The sequence below is a fragment of the Vigna radiata genome, chromosome 3 (genome assembly GCF_000741045.1).
Source record: "Vigna radiata var. radiata cultivar VC1973A chromosome 3, Vradiata_ver6, whole genome shotgun sequence".
NCBI lineage: Eukaryota > Viridiplantae > Streptophyta > Magnoliopsida > Fabales > Fabaceae > Vigna > Vigna radiata.
The window spans coordinates 7727984-7753937 of NC_028353.1; the positions used below are offsets into that span (position 1 = coordinate 7727984).

The 25954-nt window shown below is 32.9% G+C and overlaps 4 protein-coding genes across 4 annotated transcripts; 2 read left to right on the top strand and 2 right to left on the bottom strand.

Annotated features, from left to right (window-relative positions):
- Positions 1-1946: 1946 nt before the first annotated feature.
- On the top strand, positions 1947-6535 carry LOC106757075 (syntaxin-43). Its single transcript, XM_014639660.2, has 9 exons — positions 1947-1998; positions 2104-2334; positions 2502-2778; positions 3826-3915; positions 4208-4285; positions 5456-5533; positions 5613-5678; positions 5751-5831; positions 5976-6535. The coding sequence occupies exons 2-9, from the start codon at positions 2147-2149 to the stop codon at positions 6081-6083; spliced, it is 966 nt and encodes a 321-aa protein (XP_014495146.1). The 5' UTR covers positions 1947-1998; positions 2104-2146; the 3' UTR covers positions 6084-6535.
- Positions 6536-7929: 1394 nt separating this feature from the next.
- On the top strand, positions 7930-12605 carry LOC106757692 (cellulose synthase-like protein D5). Its single transcript, XM_014640441.2, has 3 exons — positions 7930-9085; positions 9478-10282; positions 10559-12605. Exons 1-3 carry the CDS (start codon positions 8214-8216, stop codon positions 12332-12334), a joined length of 3453 nt encoding a protein of 1150 aa, XP_014495927.1. The 5' UTR covers positions 7930-8213; the 3' UTR covers positions 12335-12605.
- A 5148-nt stretch (positions 12606-17753) lies between these two features.
- Positions 17754-19438, bottom strand: LOC106756803 (probable galacturonosyltransferase-like 7). Its single transcript, XM_014639393.2, has one exon. The coding sequence runs from the start codon at positions 19118-19120 to the stop codon at positions 18083-18085; it is 1038 nt and encodes a 345-aa protein (XP_014494879.1). The 5' UTR covers positions 19121-19438; the 3' UTR covers positions 17754-18082.
- A 2323-nt stretch (positions 19439-21761) lies between these two features.
- On the bottom strand, positions 21762-22986 carry LOC106757472. The gene is made up of 2 exons (XM_014640145.2): positions 22460-22986; positions 21762-22113 (listed from the first exon to the last, which is right to left on the bottom strand). Exons 1-2 carry the CDS (start codon positions 22880-22882, stop codon positions 22042-22044), a joined length of 495 nt encoding a protein of 164 aa, XP_014495631.1. The 5' UTR covers positions 22883-22986; the 3' UTR covers positions 21762-22041.
- Between the last annotated feature and the right edge of the window lie 2968 nt (positions 22987-25954).

Below are 25954 nucleotides of genomic sequence, written 5' to 3' on the forward strand. Positions count from 1 at the left end.
TGAAATATCAGAGTCACACGACTTGGAACCGTCGTAATCAATGCCCAGTCCACCTCCAATATCGATGACCCGCATGTTCGCCCCTAACCGAACCAGTTCACAATAGATTTGCGCGGCTTCTCCCACGCCATCAGCAAGCAACGTTGTCGAAGGAATCTGAGAACCTACTTCGAGATCGTGTGTGGAGTTCGAATACTCTTTCAAAGAACTAACTTTTCCCCAATTCGTAAAATCAATTTTCCCCTAAATTAACCCTAATTTTTCCCTAATGCATCTCAGATTCACGTGCAAAGATAATTTTTTAAATCCCAATGTCAACGTGGCAAGCAATGGTGAGTTAGTGGAAGACTACGTGGTTCAGCCGTTAGCCACATCACTGTTCACACTAACGGAGTTTGTTTGTAGGGACTAAAAGTAAGAATTACCAAACTTGGAGGATGAAATGCTATCAAAGTTTCATACGGGGACTAAAACCAAAATTCAGTGAAACTTCAGGGATTAAAAGCATATTTAACCCTTAAATTTTCTAATGTAATAATTATTTTTATCTTAAAAGAAATAATTTAAAGAATAAATTAAAAAAATAAACGTGGATACGAAAAAATAAAAATTCTTTAGGTATAAATATTAATGTTATTCTCAAATACACGTGACAAAAAAAAAGGAGTTTTCAACTTTTGAAACTGACAAAAAAATATTACTGTGTGTAAAATAGATATATTTGTACGATTTTATTTATAAGGATTTTTGTGAAAAAAAAAATTATAATTTTTTGTGTGAATGACATAGACTAATTTCAACTTATAAATAACTTATTAAAATATATAGATATTTTAATAAAAATTCTTAAAAATACTCATCCACTGAAAACCAGTTCGGATTTTGAAGGTTTAAATATATAAAAAATGTGTTATACAGATAATTCTGTAATTTACTAATAAAATAATAAACATTAACCGTATTTCAATCTTACTTCCTTAAATTTAAATAATGAATAAATATATTTTTATTTTTATATAAAAATATTTTAAAAAGTAAAAGATTTATTAAAAATTGAATTCAATAAAAAGTATTAAATAAATACACACATCATTATAAATTTACACACTTAATGTAATTAATAATAAATACGACTATTCATCCTTAAAATAAGTTTTTAGACATAAAAGTATACTAAATTCCAATAGTAATTTATTCTTGTAACATAAATTTAAATTTATAGCCTCTCTGTGTTTTGGAGGTAGGTTAAATTATAGGATAAAGATACTTAGATAATATTTTCTTGACAACGTTTGAACATCATCATACTGTTATTGTTATTGGTCTATAGTGGTGTCATTGTGTCATTTGGACCAATTACACAATGACAAATATGATGATGTTCAAATATTGTCAAAAAAATATTGTCTATGTATCATTATCCTAAATTATATCCTCTAGGCTTTTCTCAATTTAATTTGTATTCTCTATACAAGAAAAGTTAAGCTTTGATTTCTATTATTAACATTAGAAGGAAAATAAGTAAAGATAAAAAATTGTTAGAATCTTTTTGGGTGGTAATAAATCACCACAAAAATCTAGCTGAAGATTAAAATGATTTGAATACGACTATTTTATTCTGACTTCTTATGATTCTGATTTTTATAAGAAAAATCATTTTACAGGTTTTATTCATAGACAACGTAACTATTATCAATGGTTGTAAAGATTTTTTGGTTTAAAAGAAGAAGAAAGGTAAAAGCACATTTCAAAATTAATTATTTGAAATGTTTGAATATACAAAGGAAAAACAAAACATTTTAAGGGATAGAGAAAGAGTTAATCTTCTCAAACGTATTTAGACCAATTAAAATTTAGAGTTTTATTAGGAAAAAACTATAATTTAAAATAAAAACAAACAATGTAAAAAAAAAATTATTAAAAATCCTAACCAGCGTTCTTCCGACATCAAACATGGTCGAGTATTAGAGCTTGGAAGCTCATTTCTTTTGGAGTAAGGTATGTACGGACTTGAGTAATTTACAAATATGACCCTTGTTTTTGATTCCTAATAAAAAAAAAAAAAAAACTGGTACGATTTTTGTTGCTGGTTGTGTTTTCCAGGGAAAGCCGGGAGAGAGAGAGTGGTTACTTGAAATTTGATTCAATGGCGACGAGAAATCGAACGGTGGAGTTTAGGAAGCACAGAGACGCCGTGAAGAGCGTGCGTGCTCCTCTCTCTTCCTCCGCTGCATCTGCTTCTTCCACCGGTCCCGTCGTTGAAATGGTTTCGCTTCTTCCTTCCAATCGATCATCCTATGCTCCTTTAAGCACCGAGGACCCATCCACCTCTAGGTTTGACTTTTTCACCAATTCACACTCCATTTCGTTTCTGCAAGAGTCTTTCCGCTCTTTAATTCATATATTCACATGCATAATAGCGATACCCTATGGGTAAGTGCCTTAAAGTAGGTGTTGAATGTTGTTGGACTTTGTAGTTAATAACACCTTTAAAATGTTAGGGATGCGGTTACTGTGGGGTTGCCGCCGTCTTGGGTGGATGATTCTGAAGAAATAGCTGCGGCTATACAACGTGCTCGGGTTAAAATTTCTGAGTTAACTAAAGCTCATTCGAAGGCTTTGTTGCCTTCCTTTGGGGATGGCAAAGAGGATCAGCGTCTTATTGAGACTCTCACCCAGGAAATTACATCTCTTCTTAGAAAGTCGGAAGTGAGGCTGAAAAGACTTTCTGCTGCTAGTGGATCTTCTGAGGATTCTAGTGTTAGAAAAAATGTACAGGTAGGGTAATTTTGGTTTAATATGCCTTGCAAACTAATTTGTTCAGACTTTAGCTTTTTCTTCACTGGAGGTTGACCGTTTTGACTTACTGTTCTTAAGGTCGATATAGGTTCTTGCAATTATTTGTTGTGGTTGGAATAAATAAAGTTAGTTAGTGGATAAGTAGATAACCTAAGCTCTGCTTGGTCTCAGTCAGTTCAGGACTCTGGTGACTTTCCCAAAGATATATAAGCTATTGCGTAGAGTTTGTCTTCTATTTGACTATGATTACGAGGCCTTATTTTGCCTTAGTCTCCTCCCATTTGAAAGTCTACTCGGATATTTTTCTCGTTTCTCCTTGCTTTTGACGTAGTACTGTATATGAAGTTATGGCCTATCCTCATTTGAATGTTGTTGTTGGGTGTGTAAGAGAGTTAAAAGAAGGGAAAATGTAGGGTGAAACCCTATTCATGTTTTAATGTCATCAATTCACCAGGTAAAGGAAACAGGGTGATACTTAAAATACAAGTATTGGGGTGATGATAGACAAACACCCCATCTTTTAGTGAACATCCATACAATACCAATGATATGATATAATGCTTTTATTTTAAATATAAGAGAATTTGTGAAGCATCAACTACAAAATTAAAAATATTTTTTCTTACTAGGTCTTTCATAGGTGTAGGAAAACTTAAGAGTGTCCATGTAAAATTTTCCTTTGACTTAATATATTTTTTCACCTCAGAAAAGTAAGGAAGGGTTTGTGAAAAATCTTCATTTCCCTCCCTCCTTGTAGGTTATCCCCGCAAGAGAATGGCTAATCAAGCGTTTCCCTTCCTTCTCTTTTCCTCTTATAATCCCTCATCCAAATATACTATTAGTTTCATCACAATAATTTTACACTGTTTATTTTGAAAATGGTTCTTTGGTGAGAAGTGGTTTGTAAATGGGCGAAAATTTACTTCGATCTTGGTTGCTACAAAAATTTTAGGAATTTATAATATGCCAGTTTTGTTTTGATCTTGAGATTTGTATGACTGGCATTTTTGTATCTACTTTTGGCAGCGTTCCCTTGCTATAGACCTTCAGAACCTATCAATGGATCTTCGGCGAAAGCAGTCAGCATACTTGAAACGTCTGCAACAGCAAAAAGAGGTTGCAAATTTTTACGTGTAGCTTATTTTCTCCCAAAATCTTTATATGCCGCCATTTTGGTTGGTCTAATTCTCTATTTGATAACTCACCAATCTACTTTTCTAGACTTCTTGTTTTTTTTATTTTTTTTTATTTTCCATCTATTGTTAGTTCTATCGACATTCAAATGCTTGAACTTATGGTCACACTATCTTGATTCTGCTGTGTCTGCATCAGTGGGACTGCGGTGTTATTTTTTGTATTAGTGTTTCTGTTGCTTCACTGATGTCTATATTTGTGTGTAATCATGCAGGGTTTTGACGGGGTTGACTTGGAGATGAACTTTAACGGGAGTAAATTTGGATCACGTGATGATGAATTCAGTGATGTGGTATGTGTGTTCCTTTTGGCAACTAATTTCTCTTACAGGGCCATATTTTTAAGATACCTTATGCTGTGAGTAAACAATTATAGGAGATGGAGGTACTTATGGAGGAGGAGAAAATAAAAACTATTTGCAGTGTGTATTAATGTAATGGTTATGTTACGAAGGATGAACCACTTGTATTTGTACCAAATCCTGAACCCTAGTTAATAAAAAAAGAAAATATGAGATAGTAAAAGAGATATAAAACCAATCATTAAGATGATAAGCAAATATCAAATTAACTGTCAGATACTTACTCTTAATATTAAAGAAAGGTATTATTGATATATTTCATATATTCTAACACTGTAGGATGCATTTATTTTTACTTACCAAGTGATTGTTGGTGATTTATTTTCTTTTCTAGAAATTATTGATGGCAAAATTATAATTATGAAACTGCAAGATTTCTGTCAATATGCAGTGACCTCTTCTCCTCTTTCAATTTAGAAAGCATGAATTCTGAACAGGACAAGTAACATGAATACTATATGCAATTGACATGGATATACCTCAAATTTTAAAATTCGTAAGACACGACATGGCTATAATATAAGGTATAAAGTTTAATATAAAATTAACACATATTGAATCTCCTTGATCGCGAGAGATCTCATGTTTTAAAAAGGAGCATCATTCATTGTATGCATAATAATAAGCTAAATCTATCCAATTATTGAATTGTCTAATTTGTATTGGCAAAAAAAAAAAGGATTTTAAAAATAGAATTAAAACCTGTAAAGATGAAAACAATAATATTCAATGTGTTTATGCAGTGTCTATGGATGTGTACAACACATGATTTACTGGCTAGTATTTTGTTCTATGCCTTTTAGCTTTCAAATGTCAGTTTTGAAAAGGGGTGTAGGTGTGTGGAGAAGAACTTCATCATTTCTTGAATTTATGAACATATGATATGAGGATATATTTACCATTTATTTGAATGTGAAATGATGCTTCACTTGAAAGGAATAGCGTGATCCATTAGGCTCATTTTACTCATGATGAAGTTTGTCTCTCCGGACAACTTTCTGTCCTTGCAATGAAGTTATGAAATGTTTACTTACATTCTTCATCCTGGATGAAGTTATATCCAAAGTAAGACAATGATATTTGTTATCTGATTAATTTCAGGGTTTTAGTGAAGAGCAGATGACAAAGCTAAAGAAAAGTGAGCAGTTCTCAGTGGAAAGGGAGAGAGAGATTGAACAAGTAATTTGAATGCATTCGGTTGTTGCTTGAAGATTAATCACTATGCGTACCTTGTCTTACTAAGCAAAATTTACTGTAGGTTGTTAAATCAGTCCATGAACTTGCTCAAATCATGAAGGATCTCTCTGTCCTAGTGATAGACCAGGTGAATGCTCCACCATTGTATAAAATGGATTTATAGAATAAAATGTGACTCATGAAGCTGGTATTCGTGCAGGGAACAATTGTGGATAGAATTGACTATAACATTCAGAGTGTTTCTACGTCCGTTGAAGAGGGCCTCAAGCAGTTGCAAAAGGTTCTGTTTTCTCTCATGCTATTGGTTACTTGAGTAGACTTTACTCAGTCTTTTTTATTGCAAATTGGAGTGCCTTTCTTTCGGAATCTTCTGCTGTTGTTTAGTCTGTTATCGTCATTTCAAACATATACTTGTGTATTGCAGGCAGAGAGAACACAGAAAAAAGGAGGGATGATTATGTGTGCAACATCACTTGTTATAATGTGCTTTATCATGCTAGTTCTCTTGATACTCAAAGAGATCCTCTTCTAGTCATATAACAGATCACTTTAGCAGCCAGCAGCATGTTAATTCTTCACTTCGATGTGAATCAAATTGCATTGTTTAAAGATAACTACGGAAATGCGCTTCAGGTATGAGAATTTGTTGAGCTTACAATTTCGGTTCCTTATTTAGAGGCAAAGCTGGTATGACATTGTAGAGCATAATTAACATCGCATCGCAGTACATCGTGTAAACAAGATAGTAGTTCATCTCCCAGTGGCCAATTTTCCTTTAGAAATAAAAAGAAAGTACTGCTAGATAGACACAATCCAACTTGTATACATCCAGAAGTCATCATATATATTAGTCAACTTTTCTTTTTCTTTTTCTGTTCATCTCTTTACAAGCTTTCTGCCACTGTCTATACTCCGCGAGGGAGATAAATTCAAAATTGTATAGTGACTCGGCCTTATGAGTAAATATTATTATTTTTATTCACAGGAGTTGAATATTTTATGGGTTAAAAGTCGACACTCAGATTTTATGAAATGTTAGCTAAATTCAAATCATTTTTGTCAGTGAAATTCAAATATTTCAACTAGAAATCAAATGACAATGGGGGAGATAGTAACTTTGGGTTTATGCTAATATTAATTTTCTTTTATGCTTTACATTTATTACTGTGGAAAATAGTTTTCTTTAGTAAAATCATCTTTATTAAAATATTTAGAACTTAAATGTAATTCATTCAAGTGTGTTTAATTAGAATATTATTATTACTGTATTATTGAGCTTTTTATTATTTAGAACGTAAATATTTCTACTATATTTTGTTAATTCGTTCTCTAAAAATAACTAAAAAAAGTATAGATCAACACCTCAAATACTAAGTAACATAACATTCAAATGACATTTCGGTTGTATTCCTTTTAATAGGTTTTTTGTTTGTAAAAGAATGAGTGAGAATGACATGTCTCTCTCCTTCGAGGGATCTTTGGATAAACGAGAACATTTGAGGGAGGTGAACTTCTCTCTATCTAGGATGAAAAATATAATTATCAAGATGACTTTTGATTTTTTTCTGAAATTTACAGTCCTTTATTTATAATAACTAATAATAATAATAATAATAGTTTTAATAATAATAATGAAATATAAAATATTTAAAAATAATATTAATGCAAAAAGTAATGCAACATCTAAATAAGATATTAATAATAGTTATAATAATAAAATAATTGATTAATAATATTATTATTTTTTTATAATTCAATATTTAATTAAAATCATTTTCAATCATTGACATTTTAGTTAAAATTAATTACACCTATTAATTTTTATAAAATAAATCACCTATGTTTTATTTTAAATTAATTTTAATTAATTGTATTTCGTTTTCTATTAATTTTAACCATAAGAATAAATATGTAATCTTATTATTACTTTACCTTTTAAATTTTTGTTATTTTTAATTTTTTTTACTTTTATCTTCAAATTTCTTAAAACAAACAATTCTATTTATTATATTTTAAATAGTTTTGTGTGTGTTGTATTGTTTTAAATATTCATATTACGAATTACAAATTGGTTATGTTTAACCGTAATGAAACATAGATGTAAGAAAATGAAAGAAAAGATGCAATAGAAATGAGAATACAAAGTTAAGTAGAATTTGAGATTGTTTAAAAAGCCATATGTAGAATTAAAAAATACAAAAAAAAATTGCATCGGGAAAAATATTTTATTTTAATCGTTGTAATATTTAATCACTAAAGTATACATGTAACGCGTTTCCAGTCTTTTAATTACAATGATATTCTTTTATTTATTTGATAAAAACGTTGTATTAAAAATTTAAATTTTTTTGGCTCCGTGTAACACCTCAAACGGACCAGATCTCTGTAAGAAACTATAAAACGGAAGCAACTTAAAACTTTAGTAAATTAGTGGTCCAGATCTATCTACTCCAGCATGAAGTAATTCAGCGGTCACGATCTATCGACCGTTGCATTTAAGTGTCCCAAATCGACCGTTGCACCTTTGTTCGCTACTTCTACTCCTGCTTTTTCCTCCAACTTCAAATTCCACACTCTTAACACGCTTATGTTGAGGCCATTGAGGATTTCCGTTCTCTCACTATTCTTTCTTTAATCCTTCACGCCTTCTCATTTTAGCAACATGGTCAAAACGGCGTCGTCTCCTTCTTCCTCTCCGGTCACCATAACGGTGTCGTCAGGAGGTAGGCGCAGAAGCATGGGACTAACCAGTCCCGTTCCTCGCGCCTCAGTCTCCACCAACAACCCCACTTCTCCTCTTCGAGCTTCCGGCGGAGGTAGGAGACTCTCCGGCACCGGCACTTCCCAAAGCGGTGGCATCGAAGAAATGAACTCCGAGTACGTGACATACACCGTTCACATTCCCCCGACGCCGGATCGCAAGCCCCTTACAGTCTCGCAAGACGGAAAAGGAAGCACGAGTTTCATCTCCGGAACGATCTTCACCGGAGGCTACAACTCCGTGACGCGCGGCCATTCCTCCGTGGAAATTGAAGCGCTGCCGAAATCCGCGTCGGTTTGCGGAATGAAGGGCTGCAACGAGGAACCAATGAAAGGAGGCTTGTGTGATCCATGCGAGTGCGGGTTCAAGCTCTGCAGGGAGTGTTACTTAGAGTGTGGAGGGAACAATGTTGGAGGAAAGTGTCCTGGGTGCAAATTGCCTTATAAGTATGCGAGTGATGATGAAGATGATGAAGAGGGAGAGGGGTCTGAGGGTGAGGATCAGCCTCTGCCTCTGCCTTCCATGGCGGAGGTCAAGTTGGACAAGAGGTTTTCTCTTGTGAAGTCTTTCAAAGCGCAGAATCATCCTCCGGAATTTGACCACACGCGATGGCTGTTTGAGACGAAGGGGACATATGGCTATGGAAACGCTGTGTGGCCTAAAGATGGTTACGGTGCTAACGGGTTTGAACCCCCTCCGGATTTTGGAAAGAAATCGAAAAGACCCTTGACCCGCAAGGTTGGAGTTTCAGCTGCTATTCTCAGTCCTTATAGGTCAGTCACTTCAATTCTAAACCTTTTTTCACAGTTCTTTTCTGCATTCTTTCTTCACAACATGCTACTTAGTGGTTGTACCTTTTTTCTTTTAAATCTTGATTTTTCACATACACGTGGGCTCAGGAATCAGATTCTGAAAACATGTTCAAGAGACATAGTTTATTTATATGATGACCATAGCATACCATGTTTCCGTGTTTTGGTTGTTCTTTTCTGTATTAACAATAAAAGGGAAAAGTCATTGTTTTGTATATCTACTATCTTATGTTAAAACATTAACTCGCATAGGACACTTGTGATTGCATCAGTTTTTAAATTATACCAACTTGTAACGATTTTTGTACTTGCCTATTCTGGTTGATGAGTAAATTAGTTTCTAATGACTTCAGGATGCTTATTCTTCTGCGTCTTGTTGCTTTGGGTTTATTTCTTACATGGAGGATAAGACACCCAAACCATGAAGCGATGTGGCTGTGGGCAATGTCTATAACTTGTGAGCTATGGTTTGCATTTTCTTGGATTCTTGATCAGCTTCCTAAGCTCTGTCCTGTGAATAGAGTCACTGATCTATCTGTTCTGAAAGAACAGTTTGAGTCTCCAAACCTGAGGAATCCAAAGGGAAGATCTGATCTACCAGGAATTGATGTGTTTGTTTCCACGGCAGACCCTGAAAAGGAGCCTCCTCTTGTTACTGCCAACACCATTCTCTCCATCCTTGCAGTTGATTATCCGGTGGAGAAGGTTGCCTGTTACTTGTCTGATGATGGTGGAGCATTGTTGACATTTGAAGCTCTTGCTGAGACTGCTAGTTTTGCAAGAATTTGGGTTCCTTTCTGTCGGAAGCACAATATAGAACCCCGAAATCCTGAAGCTTATTTTGGGCAGAAACGTGATTTTCTCAAGAATAAGGTCCGGTTGGACTTTGTGAGAGAGAGGAAAAGGGTGAAGAGGGAGTATGATGAATTCAAAGTGAGGATAAACTCCTTGCCAGAGTCCATTAGGAGAAGATCCAACGCTTACAATGCTCATGAGGAGCTACGAGTCAAGAAGAAACAGATGGAAACAGATGCCAGTGTCTCCGAACCCGTCAAGGTTCCTAAAGCTACGTGGATGTCCGATGGTTCTCATTGGCCGGGAACTTGGGCATCAGCGGAACAAGACCATTCAAGGGGGGACCATGCTGGCATAATTCAGGTTTTTAGACTAAAATACGACATTTTTTTAGCTCATGTGTTTATTAAAATCATTATTCAAGTTTTTAGTTACACATAACCAAATGAATAAAATTTCTTAGATATTTATAGTAAAACCTTTTAACATTCTTATGCACCAGAACTTAATTTACCCTGTATCAGGATTTTAGATCCTTTTAAAGTTTTTAATCGAGAACTTGTAATTTTGACATTTTTGTGTGCAAAATCATAATTAACCTTGTATCCTAACACTGAATCTTTCGTGGTATTTGTGTAGGCAATGTTAGCTCCACCAAACGCAGAACCGGAATTTGGTGCAGGAACTGATGGAGATAACTTGATTGATACAACAGATGTTGATATTAGGTTGCCCATGCTTGTTTACGTGTCTCGTGAAAAGAGGCCAGCATATGACCACAACAAGAAAGCAGGGGCAATGAATGCCCTTGTTCGCACCAGCGCCATCATGTCCAATGGTCCATTCATTCTGAATCTTGATTGTGATCATTACATCTACAACTCGTTGGCTCTAAGAGAAGGTATGTGCTTTATGCTTGACAGGGGAGGTGATAGGATATGTTACGTTCAGTTTCCTCAAAGGTTTGAGGGCATTGACCCCAGTGACAGATATGCAAATCACAACACTGTGTTCTTTGATGTGAGCATGAGAGCTCTTGATGGCTTACAAGGCCCCATGTACGTGGGAACAGGCTGCATATTCAGAAGAACAGCTCTGTATGGATTTAGTCCTCCTAGAGCCACAGAACATCGTGGGTGGTTTGGCAAGAGGAAAATTAAGCTATTTCTGAGAAGGCCAAAGGTCTCAAAAAAGGAAGAGGATGAAGTTTCTGTGCCAATAAATAGTGATCACAATGATGATGATGCAGATATAGAGTCCTTGCTTCTTCCCAAAAGATTTGGTAATTCTACTTCTCTTGCTGCATCCATTCCTGTGGCAGAATACCAGGGAAGGCTGCTTCAAGATTTGCAAGGAAAGGGAACACATGGAAGGCCAGTAGGTTCTCTAGCTGTGCCTCGTGAGCCATTGGATGCGGCCACTGTTGCTGAGGCAATAACTGTGATATCTTGTTTCTATGAAGATAAAACTGAATGGGGCAAACGAGTGGGGTGGATATATGGTTCAGTTACAGAAGATGTGGTAACTGGTTACAGAATGCACAATAGAGGGTGGAGATCAGTGTACTGTGTAACCAAAAGAGATGCTTTTAGAGGATCGGCTCCAATCAATTTAACAGACAGGCTTCATCAAGTGCTTCGATGGGCTACAGGTTCCGTTGAAATCTTCTTTTCAGCTAACAATGCATTATTAGCAAGTCCAAGAATGAAGTTCCTGCAGAGGGTGGCATATTTAAATGTAGGAATGTACCCTTTCACCTCAATGTTTTTGATAGTGTATTGCTTTCTACCCGCAATGTCTCTATTTTCGGGTCAATTTATAGTCCAATCTCTCAGTGTAACTTTTCTAGTATTCTTGCTGGGTATCACAATCACACTGTGTTTGCTTGCACTGCTGGAAATCAAATGGTCAGGAATCACTCTACATGATTGGTGGAGAAATGAGCAATTCTGGCTAATTGGTGGAACAAGTGCACACGCTGCTGCTGTTTTACAAGGGTTATTGAAGGTAATAGCTGGAGTGGAAATATCATTCACTTTAACTTCAAAATCAGCCACTCCAGAAAATGAAGATGATGAGTTTGCTGACCTCTATGAGGTGAAGTGGAGCTTTCTAATGATCCCTCCCATTACTATTATGATGGTGAACGCTATTGCTATTGCAGTAGGGGTGGCTAGGACCATGTACAGTCCCTTTCCACAATGGAGCAGGCTAGTAGGAGGGGTGTTTTTCAGTTTATGGGTCTTGTGCCATCTTTATCCTTTTGCAAAGGGTCTCATGGGAAGAAGAGGAAAGATTCCTACCATCATTTATGTTTGGTCTGGATTACTCTCCATTATTATTTCTTTGCTCTGGGTATACATAAACCCTCCTTCAGGGATAACAGAAGATTATATGAACTTCAAATTTCCTTGAGTTTTTAGCAGACGACGAAGTTTACTTGAGAGGTAGATGATGTATGTAGTAGATTAAATTCATTTGAGTTTTAGTTTCTTCTGATTATGTGTGTCTCAATATTCTGTAGGTCAGATGAGAAATGAAGTTACTAACTTCATATGTTGTAGCCTTAAATTTTACTGTTAAACATCTCAAATGATTGAGATGGTCTCTCCCCTCCTCATCTAAATGTACTTCTCATTATTTCAATAACTGTACTTATAAATTTGATTTTGTTGTTGCGTGTCAACTAATCGAGATAACTACAATTTCCTACTGCATATATAATTAATGCAATCACTTCTGTACATCATGTTTTTAAGAATTAAACAGTGTCAAAGATAGAATATCTTCTAACTTGCAAAACAGATGGCAGTTTAAAATTTATTTAATTATCGAAACTTAAGTTATAAAATCTCATAATTAAACTTTTTAAATTTTCGGGATTTGTTTATATGTATAATTTATTTGTAATTAATTATATCTTTTAAAGATAAGTTATTTTAATACTTTTTAATACCACTGAATATTAGTACTAACACTATCAAATTCTAAGATTGACAATTAAGATTGTGATAAAATATAAATAAATATAATAAAATTTAAAAATTAACCACATTTATCGTTTAAGGTGCAATCTGTCTTTAAAGAAGATAAACCCTTTAAAGTGAAAATTTTAATCAAGAAATTTGAGGGAGAAGATATATGGTTTTAAAATTTTTGTCAAATTTTTTTTCTGTCAATTTGCTAAACTAGTGTAATTTATTTTGAAATTTATCAAAATGAATAATTATTGAAAAATTATAAATGTAAAAAAATCATACTTTTATTATACCATTTCAAAGATGAAGAAATTTTAGGACGACTCAAGGGTCTAAAAGGCTTTAAAGTAATGAATGAGGTTTTTTTTATTTATTTAAAATTTACTTTTTGAGGTTTTTTTATCCAAATTTATTTATTAAATTATTATAATTAATTTTATTTAACATTTTTTAATATATAATAAGACTAATTGATTTAATTTTATTGTGACACAGCTGATTTTAAATAAGTTTTTATCATTTTTAGTTTTCAAGAACTCATCATAGCTAATACAAGAATTTTCATCACTTATTCATTAGAGTTTCTTTTCATTACTCACTAAAAAAAGCTAAATCTTAACTTAGTTAATAATTCTACAATTCTTCCAAACAAAAATTCCATTTTCTCATCAAAATATATTATATAGTAAAATTCTTTAAACTCGAAAAGCTGAAAAAAAAAACAAAATTCACCAAAAAAGACAAATTTTTAATCCTAATAAAAATTCAACAAATAAAATAAAAACAACATGATTACAAATAAAAAAATAATAATTAGAGATAAAAAGATTATACACACACATAAGATAAAAAATAAAATATGCAAAAACACTAAAAAAAATAACCCTAGAATAAAAAAAAAACGAGAGACAGAAAACGAAATCAGTAAATTTAAAAAGTTACATAAAAATAAATAAAAAAAAAATCTAAATCGATTATAAAAAGAGTAAAAGTAACTAATTATTATTTTTTACCCAAATAAAATTACAATTTATTGAAAAATATTAACTTATTAAATATCATTTTTAATACCGATAAAAATTAATTAACATAGATAATAACTTAACTTTATTTTCAAACATAAAATTATAATTAATTTAACAGAGATATATAAATACTAAATAAAATTTTAAGTTTTTTTTTTCTTAAACATAATTTTATAATTGATTTAATAAAAAAATATTAATATTATTTTTTTTAAACTTAAAACAAATGTTTTACCTACTTTATCTGCATGAGCCTGTAAATAAATCTAGAACTCTAACTGCAGAAGTGAAATTGTACTAGACCTGCAATATAACTGAAAAGGTCGTATGATGAAGACGACGACTTTGATTACTGTAATACATTTTTATTTCATTTATTTATTAATATATAGTGAAGTTCAGTTTGTGAATTTAGAAATCATAGGTTTCAACTTCATCTCATTCAGGAAGCAAATTTCTCATCCTATTTCAGGTTATATCATTTTCCCATTTAATTTAAATTTTTTGAAATCTGATGAGTAAATATGTATTTAATTATTTGAATATATGAAACTGTGTAGTGTAGTTCTGGAATTGACTCTATTTACAACCTTAATTTGTTTTCTTCAAACATTTAATCGTTTAATTTTTATTTTTTTTTCTTTTACAATTTAAAGCAAAATAAAGAAAAAATAATTAAAAAAACAAATATAAAAGAAAGAAATATAATAAAAGCAACATATAAAAAGAAATTGAATTCCTCAAAATCAATCTAACACATTTGTTTATATAATTATTTTTGTAAAATTTTAAATTTTTATATGTATTATATAATGCTTAAATATTACTTATTGATTTCAGCAACATATTTTATTAATATTAATTTTGAAATAACGCATTTTTAATAAGGCATTTTCAAGAATGTGTTTTAAGTATGTTCTTTTCCAAAATTATCCAACTTTTAAGTTTAAAAATGTTACTGCAATAAAAACCATAATTAATAATTAAAGTTTGTTTATACATATAACAATCTTTATACATACATTACAAAATTTGTATTATTTGGTGTTGTTAATGTAGTCGGATTCCAACTCTTCCATGTATCAATGTTTTATGAAGTGATTATGTGTTTCCATGATTTCACTTGTAAGAAAACCGTGTCGAAGCGAAGAACTAAAATCGTATCATGATTTCATTGTAAATAAAAAAGTAAAATAAAAATAAATTAAATTATGTGTAAGTTACACGACTTTTTCAATCATACTGAATTTTTTGTTATTTTAACACAAGGTCGTGTCACATTATTAATTTTTTAAAAATTATTCATTTTGATAAATTTTAAAACAAATTCAACGAGTTAGGAAATTTACCCAAGAAAGCTAGCTCCTATAAGAAAGATGTTACACCGACAGCTTACCATATGAGAATTTGTATAAGTAAACAATTTCATTTCGTGCTTAGTGAGCAATGATTGATGTAGTCTTTTTGACACCTAATTAGGACAAAAGACCTACTTCATTGGCCAAAACCACAATGTTCATCTTCAGTGACAAACTTCCTTGTCATTTTGCCACACGAATATCGCACTAAGATATGACTACAAAACAAAACCATTCAACCCTACAAAATTTATAAGATAAAATTTATACCTACCTCTTCCAGTTTCCCCAGCACCAACCCTTTTCCATTTAATATCAATAAAAATATCTGCATTGATAAAATTCATCTGAATGGAAGTAGCTTTACCCTCTGAAAATTTGTTAAGAAAATGTAAAACCATTCCAAAGTGCCAAGAGTCAAGAAGCGTGAATGAAATCGAAAATCAGAAAAAGTCATAAGAAATCCATATTCGGTAGATGGTCTGTCGAGTCGAGAGAATAAACTATTACAACCAGACTGGTCAGTGCTATTAAGTAACCTGTGTTTGGCCTCATCCTATGTTTATCTCCACAATCTCATATCCGCCAAAAAACGTAGATATGAAACCAAAAAGTCGTGTTTGCAATTTGTAAATATAATAATGTCAATTAAAAAGAAAACTGATCTTTCACCTTTCGCCTGTAGCTTTAGCTCCATCAGTAGACATGTCCTAACCCTTTATTACAATGTACATTATCCCAACCTCAACGCAGAACTAAAGACTTTATTCCCCACTGTAGTTTAATACCCAATTATATATAGCAACAGCTAGCAGTGCTGAAAGCCAACCACGTAGCTCACATTTTTTTTTTAATTTATCATAAAACGGACCAATAAAAACCTTCAAAAGTTTTAACTTTTAAAGCTTAAATTCTTACGGCAAGAAAAATTTGCAACAGAGAATTTCTAAATGCTAAATTCTTAAAAACTTTATTCTCGTCCAAGGGGGAAAAAAAGGCAATCAATTCTTGGCGACTGCAGGTACTCTGGCAAATGGCCCCTTACTTTCCAGTTTTCACAACAAAAACTGTAAAAATAAAGGGGCACAGACATTAAGATTAATGGGATTGGACCCCAAACATCTCAGTGACAGTGAGGAAACACTTAACAGCAACAATGATACCTGGACCCCTCATCCAATAGTAGCATATGTAACAATAGAACTTAATTTGTTCCATTCCTAGCTATCATAATACAATCTTTTATATATTTTTTTATTAATAAATGAAAGCATCGAACAATGTCTGGATTGAGGAATAGGAGTAGGACCCAGTTTTTGTTTCATTAGTTGTAGGATAGAAAAATGTGGGAAGCATAAATCCAATGATGGAAAAGAACACAGAAGACAGAGAATTGCCAGCTATGCATACGGTGCAAAGGACAAAGCGAGAGTGACACGCAATGAGAAAAGAACGCAAAGGTTGAAAGATAGCTAAAAATGTTCCGCCACTGCCACCGAAGCATGGTTCCCTTAGACTAGCTGCCAACACAATCCAAAGGCAGAGCCTCTCCTTGGATTGTTCTACTGCCTAATTTAGCACCGCTGCCGGCCATATTGGATGCCACATTTGGCCATCAACTTCTATTTTAGCCATTAAGCACCAGCAGCAGCAAACTCTCCCTCTCCCTCTCCCCCATCACATATAAAAGTTAACCGAATAAAATGCAAACCACTCTATCCTTAGATTCGCGAATCCAGGAAAGGTCATTCAGACCCACAATAAATTGAATGTCCACAACCAACTACCCATTCAACATCCTGGGCGACCCCCAGCCAGAACAGTAGTGTACTAATAACATTTACAAATTAGACTTCAGCTTTTATAAACTTACACTTATAAACATAGTGCTCTTTAGAATTCATTTTTTTCTTCTAACAATCATCTATTTAAAATAAGAACAGTTAACTTCATAATAGATACTATTTTACACAACTTCATATTATTTTTTTACATTGAAGTGTTGATATTTTTATTTAAGATATACCTTAATTTTAGTTTTATACTTCTTTAATTCGATAATCTACTTATATCTTACACCAATATTAAACGTATCTAACGTAGAGTCGTAGAATATGATGATATAATATGAAAAGATCTTAGGTTTATGAAGGTGCATCTTGAATAAGATGTTAAATAATAAGAATACAAAAATATTTTTCTTAAAAGGGTTATATTTATACTAAAGTTGAATAAAAAATTATAAAAATATTGGAAGAAGATCTTAAAAATGATATACTACGATAAAACCTATTAAGTATGTGTAGCCTACTAAGACTAACTCAAGCTCATATATCATAACTATTAATGGATTCGAAGTTTTTCTTGTTTTTACTCTTGAATGCATTTTCTTTGCGAGACCATCTTGTTCAAATTCTGACAGTCAAATACTGAATACAATACAGAATAAAAATTCTTATGGCTACCAGCTCTATGAACTCAACTCCATTGGTATAGATTCAAGAATAAATAATCCTCACAACAATTTTCAGTTCACACTTGGGACCTAATTGTCACCAATTACTAATAAATTAACAATACACCACTTTATATACAAGAAGAAATCGAAAGATCTACCTTTTCTTTCTTTCATTTACTTTTTATTTTCAAGTGAGGAATGGCAGAAAAATAATAGAATACAAATGACATAAAATGCATCTACAGAAGAAATACAGGAATAATAATAACATCTAACTAGGCAAATGATGGCAGAGGAGCAAGAAATTGAGTGTAATATGTATGTACCAGGCAGTAACAATTTAGTTAAAATGGAGAGTGTGCGTACAAGTCAAAGGGAGCCCACAGAGAGTCGAGAGGGCAAGGACGTTTGGAATGTAAACGGAGCCAGGGTTTTCCACTACCGGACCAATGCAACAAGCTAACCGGACCAGGGTGCAACCCACGACAACTACCCTTCACGTTATCCCCGCCCAAACCGTGCTGGTTCCATCGGTGCTCGATGGGCGCCACATGTCCAGCGAACACCAGCAAAAACGGCGGCAACGAACCCAGCTCGTAGATCCGATCACTCTTCTGAATCTCCATCCATCTCTCGATTTTTCTCGTGTACCCCTCCTTCCTCCACTTCACCAGATCCATCACCATCACCCCCGTGTTGAAGTAACACGCCCTCCGCTGCGCGAACGTCCCCGCCAAACTCGGCTCCGACCAGAACCCCGCCGTGAAGTACTTCGTGAAGTTAGCGTGGCAGTACTCCGGCGCGCCGATGGCGCGTGAGCCCAGACTCGCGCTCCAAAGCTTGGCCACGTCGTCCACCACCACCAGATCGGAGTCCAGGTAGATAACTCGCTCCACGCAACTCTCGAGAAGGTCCGCGAGGTAGTTCCTGGCGTAATTGAGCGGCTGCTCCAGCGCTTGGCGCACGGAGGAGGAGATCAAGTGGGAGACGGTGTTAGGATCGAAGTAATAGACGTTGAACTTCAAGTGGGGGAAGGTGGACTCCACCAGGGCTTGAAGATTAGTGTCGGAGACGAGAAAATGGAAGAAGACGTTCTCCGGACAGAGGGCGTGGCGGAGGATGGAGTGCACGGCGGCGATCGAACCGCGGAGATATTCGACGTCGAGAGTTATGGCGACGTGGACTAAAGAAGGGTCGCACACTTTGGTTTGGGCGGAAACCCAGGCGCATTCGTGTGCATTACGGAAGGGGAGAGCCTTCCGGAAGGAAAATCGGTGGGAGGATCGAATTGCTTCGGATTGGAAAGAGGGGGAGAGAATGATAAGAACAATGACGAACATTGCGGCGGAGAAAAACCCCGAGAGTCTCGTAATCCCAAACATGTTTTTTTTTTTTTGGTCCCTCCTCCGCTAGGGTTGAGGTTGCGTTTAGAGTGTAGATGAATAATCCATGTGAAACAGTGGTAACGTGCGCACGGTGGCGCTTTCTAATATCGGTGTGGTTCTGTTGTTGTTTTGGCCATATGTGAGTGGTAATGGAAGGGAAAGGAGACGATAAGAGAGGGAGAGGGAAAAAGTGTGTTTTTTTTCCAGCTTGGCGATTGCGGTTTCCACTTTCCACTTTCCACTTTCCACCACTCAAATGCACTGCACTTCGCTACTCCACCCTTTCCACAAACAACACTCTTTTTATATTCTCCCCGCCTACACTTTTTTCAAATCCCTCTTTTCCTCTCTTATGCCAAAATTCAAACACACTACTAAATACAAATTATTTATTTATGCTCAAAAATCATCTTCACTTAAGTAAATTAGTAAAATACATATAATTTAATCTCAACCCTTTTCTAAAATTTTAAAATAAAACATTTACAGAAATTACACGAGACTATCAAAGTCGATTTCTTAAATTTTCTTTTATCTTTTTTTTTTCTCATTCAAACATTTTTTTATTGGATCCAAAAACAGACTTATTTTTGGAATATACTGTTTTCATATGTTCAATTTCTCAACATTGGATTTGGGTTTACTTTGTAATCCTCACGGGTTGTAGAATTTTAGTGTGGACCTAGAATTTCGAAATATATTTTGAAACAACTGGTCCAAAATTCTTTGCTTATTCAAATTCTATAAGGTATTCCTGGTCCCAAAATACATTTCGAAACACTCAAGTAGGAATAATAAAAAAAATTTTAAAACATATTTTGAAATGTATTTTCGAATTCAAAATAATTTTCAAAACATTTATTTTGAAAGTTATTTTACATATTCAAGAGTTTGAAATATATTTTTAAATCCAAAAACACCTTATGAAATATAAAAATACCTTTCAGAACTTTTGAAATATAAAAATAATCTTCCGAATTAAGTGTTCCATAATGTATCTCTTACCAAAAGATTTTTTATACACATGACTTATGACTTATGTGACACTCGATAGTGTGGGGAGTGATCGCTGGTGTAAAAGGCATGGAGTGCAAGAGGCACAGACTGTGAGCAGTTCCTGGTAGACTTTTAGTGGAAGGGACACATGGACAGATCAAACATACATCGGAATGAGAGAGATTTAGAGACTGTATAGGTATGAGACTATACAGTTGAATGATAGCTTAAAGGAATTACTCATATCAACAAATGCATTTGCTTTTTGGTAGCTTAACCCGTAAGAACTCCATGGTTAAGCGTTGAATAATTTAGACAAATGTATTTGCTTTTTGGTAGCTTAACATGTAAGAACTTCATGGTTAAGCATTGAATAATTTAAAGATGGGTGAACTTTTGAAAAATTTTCCCAGAAAAAGGTGTTACAACTTAGACTTTTTATCTTCTTGTTTTGTTTTTTTATAACTGTTTTTAGAAAATGGTAGAATATGTGAAGGTGGAAGAGGGAGAAAATAGAGCATTATACGAAAAGGTAAAGATGGTGGTTCATAGAAGAAAGAATGGAGGGAGGGAAATGAAAAAGGAAAAAGATGTAATAAATCCTTTAGTTTGACTTAGGGGTAAAAGATTTATTACATAACTACAATATAAACTAATCATGAATCTCAATAATAATGTAATTTTTTATTGTTGTAAATAAATTCATATTGTATTTCTATGAATCTCCTATTTTATTTATTTACTTTTCACATCACACTTTTGACACAAATTAGTTTCTTTCTTAACTTATTTGTTTAGTTATAGATTTTGCCACCCAACACTTTTATTCATTAACACTTTTTCTTTCAATCGACATTTACGCACATTTTGACATTAAACTTTAATCTTTATATATTTTTACCTTGTTTTTCAAACATTTTTCATTGTGTTTTAGCCACTGTACATAATAATAACAAATTGTTTGCTTTATAAAAAAAAATATGATATACTAACGTTATACTTCAAGAATACTAAACATTTTATTATATAAAAAATGGTCATAATAACACTTGAGAATATTAAAAATAAGGATAATGATATTTAGAAACATTTTTTTTGACAATATTCGAACATTGATTACGTGTCAATTTGTGATTGGTCAAAAATTATTCCACAATAATGTTTATGATTATTATTATTGATTGTGGAATAATTTTTGACCAATCACATATTGACACGTAATCAATATTCAAATATTGTCAAAAAAATATTGTCTAAATATCATTATCTTAAAAGAAATGATGTAAAATCTACAAGAAAAGAATGAAGTAGTAATTGTGCTTTTAAAATAACGATAACTGAAGGATAAAATATGTAATTAATTTCATACAGTCTATATATATATATAAATAAAGATACCGATGTCGTGCAGCATTGAGAACCAGCTCTAAGTATACGTTTTCTTATGTGCAGACAGTCAAACTCTTCACTATATATTTAAGACGTATCAACAGGTTAATATATATTACTTCCTCCTCTTTTATTGGTGAGTTTTTTAATAATTTTTTTCCTCTTTATTTACTTTTTTTTTTAATTTCAAAATAAAATAACTTTTTTCGAAGCATACTTTTAGCGTAAATAATACAGTGAAAGAAACTTTAGTTATGATAAAAAAAAAATGTAATAAGACATTAAAATAAGGAAATTCACATAAAATAATAAATAACTTGTTTAAAATTATATTGTCATTTTTCATGGACGGACATGGGTATCAATCTGCATCTGATGACTTCTAAGTCGCCATTTTGTTTTTCTTTTCAAATGATTTATCATTTCTCATTACTGTTTATTGGGCCTGGGCCTGGGCCTAGGCCGCACATTCCCCCGTAGATCCTCGTTTGGGCCAAGACACCAAATGTTAAGTAAATCTTCATGCACCATCATCATGTTTCAACTCCCATCCCAGCAAAACATTCCGGAAAATGTTTTCCGTAAAAGAAGGGGATGATTGGTTTCTGAAAAAAAAATTTCCGGAATTTTTAATTATGTTTTGGAGAAAGCAACCAAGCCAGATCTAATGGAACAACATAGGTAATTCATGCAACTTTATTAAAATATTACAACCTAAAACCCAACAAAAACAAAACAAGGATTGGAATCTGAAAACAAGGCCAGCTTAGCTTTTAAGAGATTTTTCTTTTTTAATTTTGATAAATTTTTATCTAAATTATAAAAATATACTATTTCTGTAAAAGTAGGGTTTTTTTTTCATTTATACTATTTCCATACAAATCCTTAAGAATCAAATAGAGATAAAAACATGTTCTTGTAATAAAAAAGAAATCATAAGATAGTGGTAACCATTGTGGTGACAGGGTTGGATGTTGGATCTCGGGGCAGCAACTGTCCCTGTGCCATAATCAAGGACTTGTACATATGAACGATCATCTTCTGGTCGTACTCCTTCGGCGGTGGGCCCCTCCCGAAGCCACCGTTGGTGGAGGTGGAGTCGGCGCCGTAGCCGACGGCAGAGGCAGCGGTGGAGCTAGCGAGACCCAGCATCATCCTCATGTAGGCGTCTCTGACCCACAGCACCAACTTCTTCGGGGAAGAGATTTTGCGGATTTTCATCTTGGGACTGATCTTTATGCGCCATCTCCTTCTTCTTCGGTTCTCTCCAAGCTGAACCGTTTCTCTCTTACGCCCTTCCCACCCATGCAGCCTTTGGTATCCCCTTATGCTTCTACTCCAATACTTCTTCAACCCCCCTGAGATACCTTCCATTGTTATACGAAATCAACCCAACCAAAACCTGAAGGGAAAGAGCTACCAGTTAAGTAAGAAGGGGATGCAATGAAGTTCGCCACACGTTGATGCTCTTTATATATTCGCTACAAATATAGAATGAAAGGAGCGAAGAAAAATTATAAATAAATACACTGTACTTGAATAAGAAATAAATCATGTAACATGGATAAGTAAACCAACATTTACCCTTTCATTATTTAGCACTTTTTAAAACCCAAAAATGATTCTGCTTTTTATTTTTTGTGGCTGTTCGCCTTAAAACAGTACTATCAGAAAGAAAAAAGTCCATAAGATGTTCCAATTTTTTTACGTATTCGTATTAGATTGGTATGTTTCTTTTCTCAATACTAGGATCATATGATCTTCACACAATGCATGCCTTCATTCTACTAATATCAGTAGTTTCGTGACAAAAGCTATTTAGTATAATGTTTACGTCACGTAACATTTAATAATAATGATGATTGTGCTATTATTATTATTATTATTATATATAGTTCCTAGCCATATACTGGAAGTTAATGCATACTTATGATGGTTTCAACTTAGAAGAATTTCTTAGTGTTCTAAAAAGACTGTGTATCAATGTCACAACACATTCCATGAATAAGGAGGATTATAAATAATAAGTATAGAGAAAGAGTGGTTCTTTTTGCGTAGTGAATATTAAATCAAGTATACCTACTTGCAGTTGTCTGCCTAGGGAAGATATAATTTCAGTATGCATCCCATGTTCTTTTCTTTCTTTCTTTTGGAAAGTTGAAGAAGGTAATTGATTGAATAAAGTGACTAGCTAATATTAAAGAGAAAAATAATATAATCATGACATTGTAAATAATTTTTAAATTATAAATTTTGATCATAATTAATCTAAAGCCCCTACAAACTTTTATATCGAATTATGCATAAGTTTTGAAAATAAGTATAATTAGACCTAGAAGTTTTAGTGTAACTTAACTGCCCATTTATCTTTTTCTTTATTTTTTTTTTATTATATCAAGAATGTATAATTCTTAATGTGACGATGGACAGTATATAATCAGCATTTAATTAGAGAATGCACCATAATAATTATTAGAAATAGTAAATAATATTGCATATTGATGACATGATATGTATTTCTTATTTAATGTTGTAAAACGCGTTGGTTTTGCAGATTCTTGGATGAAGATATCGATGCATTGATTTTTGAGAAAGAGTAAAAATGAGATAGAGTGTGGGGTAGCTTAAAGTTGACTTTTGAAGGGTGATCTTCCTTAATATGCTTCTACGTCTTTCGGCTGGTGGTTGAGGAGACGGCATTCCCATATTTTCTCCCATTTTTTTAGTGAGAATTTGCATTTGGAATAAAGAATTTAAAATATATTGCAACATTGTTTTAAAAATCCTTGATTGTTTATTAAAAATACGTTGATTATTGTAATTAAATAGAGGTTGAGAAGAAAAGTGAGAAGGCAGCTCAAAATGAATTAATGTTAGGCGTATAATGTAGGTATAAGTGTATAAATGCGGTCGGCATGCATGTGGAAGTATCAATTAATTTGCAGCGAGTTGCGTTTCGTATGGGGTAACTAGTTACTTTGCCTTTATTAATTACATCGTATCTGCAAACCAGATTAACCAGTTTCCAATAAATGCTTTTCTCCAAATTTTTCTTTTTACTAGCAGCAGTACTGTTTGTGAGTAAACATCAACACAGCATTTACATTTAGAAGTGAATTTTATACTTAACTTAATTTCGTAAAATTGGCTTGTAAAATAAGATTTGTATCTCATTTATATATTATAATTTGGTCTTATCTTTAATCGATATGGAACTTCCAACAATTTGTCACATATACATTTCATTCTTCTTTGTGAAAACTTTGTTTTCTTCTTCCATGTTCTTCTTAATGCTTTCTTTCCTGGAAACTGGTTTTGTGACAGCAAAAAGCTATTCCCGTTGGGTTATCCCACCACCACCACCTTATGAAGGCTTTTCCAACAACCTTATCAATCCTCCTCTCTCATCACACCACTGTTACTTTGCATACTACTCTTCTTCACTAGGTTAAATTTTTTTTATCATTCTAATAATTTTAATTAATTTTCTTTTTTATAATTTAAACATTTAAATTTCAGAAAAAAAAATTGTTCTTGTAAGAAGGAATACAATATTAACTAAGAATGATAAATTTTGGTATGGTTCTTTTATCCTGTAACTCAAATCATTTCATTTTGTATTTCCAATTTTATTTTTTTAAATTTCAAAACTATCTTCAACAATTTAAAAAATCCCATATTCCATTTTTTGTATTTCATAGAATTTTGAAATTTTATGAAGAAAAATGCAACTTTTTATATTATATTTGAAAATTGGAGTTGCAAGAAGAAATGATTGGAAATGAAGGATAAAATAACCTTTGTCAATTTATAATCAACAAAATGTAAAAAAATTCTGGATGCAATGTAAAAAATACACCTTCCATATTAGTTGTTAATGGACATATAAACTTTGTCATTTTTTAATCAACAAAATGTATTTCCATTTATTATTTATTTCAATAATTATAACTATCATTACAAGAAAACAAGTATTATTAATGATCAAAATTTGTCAATAATTTTAAAAATTTGTGGATAATAATTTTTTCCGACAAATAGATCGAAATTCGCCAATAAAAATACAATCAATGATATTTATTAAAAAAAAAAAATCTGTTGGTAAATTTTGTTAATAACTATTCCCATTTATTTTATCTTCTTTTCTCTCGTTTTTTTCTCTTAGTTTTTCTAATCTAGAAAAATCAACACATTAAAAATAAAAAATTCAATCCCTCTTCATTCTAATCGAATCTTAACCAGAACTCAACTTTCATCCGAAAAGAAAATACACAAGAAAGATAAAAATTGGATTGGGGGATCTTAATTAGAATGCGTAGTAGAAAATTTTACACAATTGGAATGAAATGCACTAAAAAAGTTAAAAGAAAAACGTTAAATTTACCGATTATCGTCTGTCATAATTTTTTTTTTTAAAAAGGGTTCATGTCAATCCAATCATTAGAG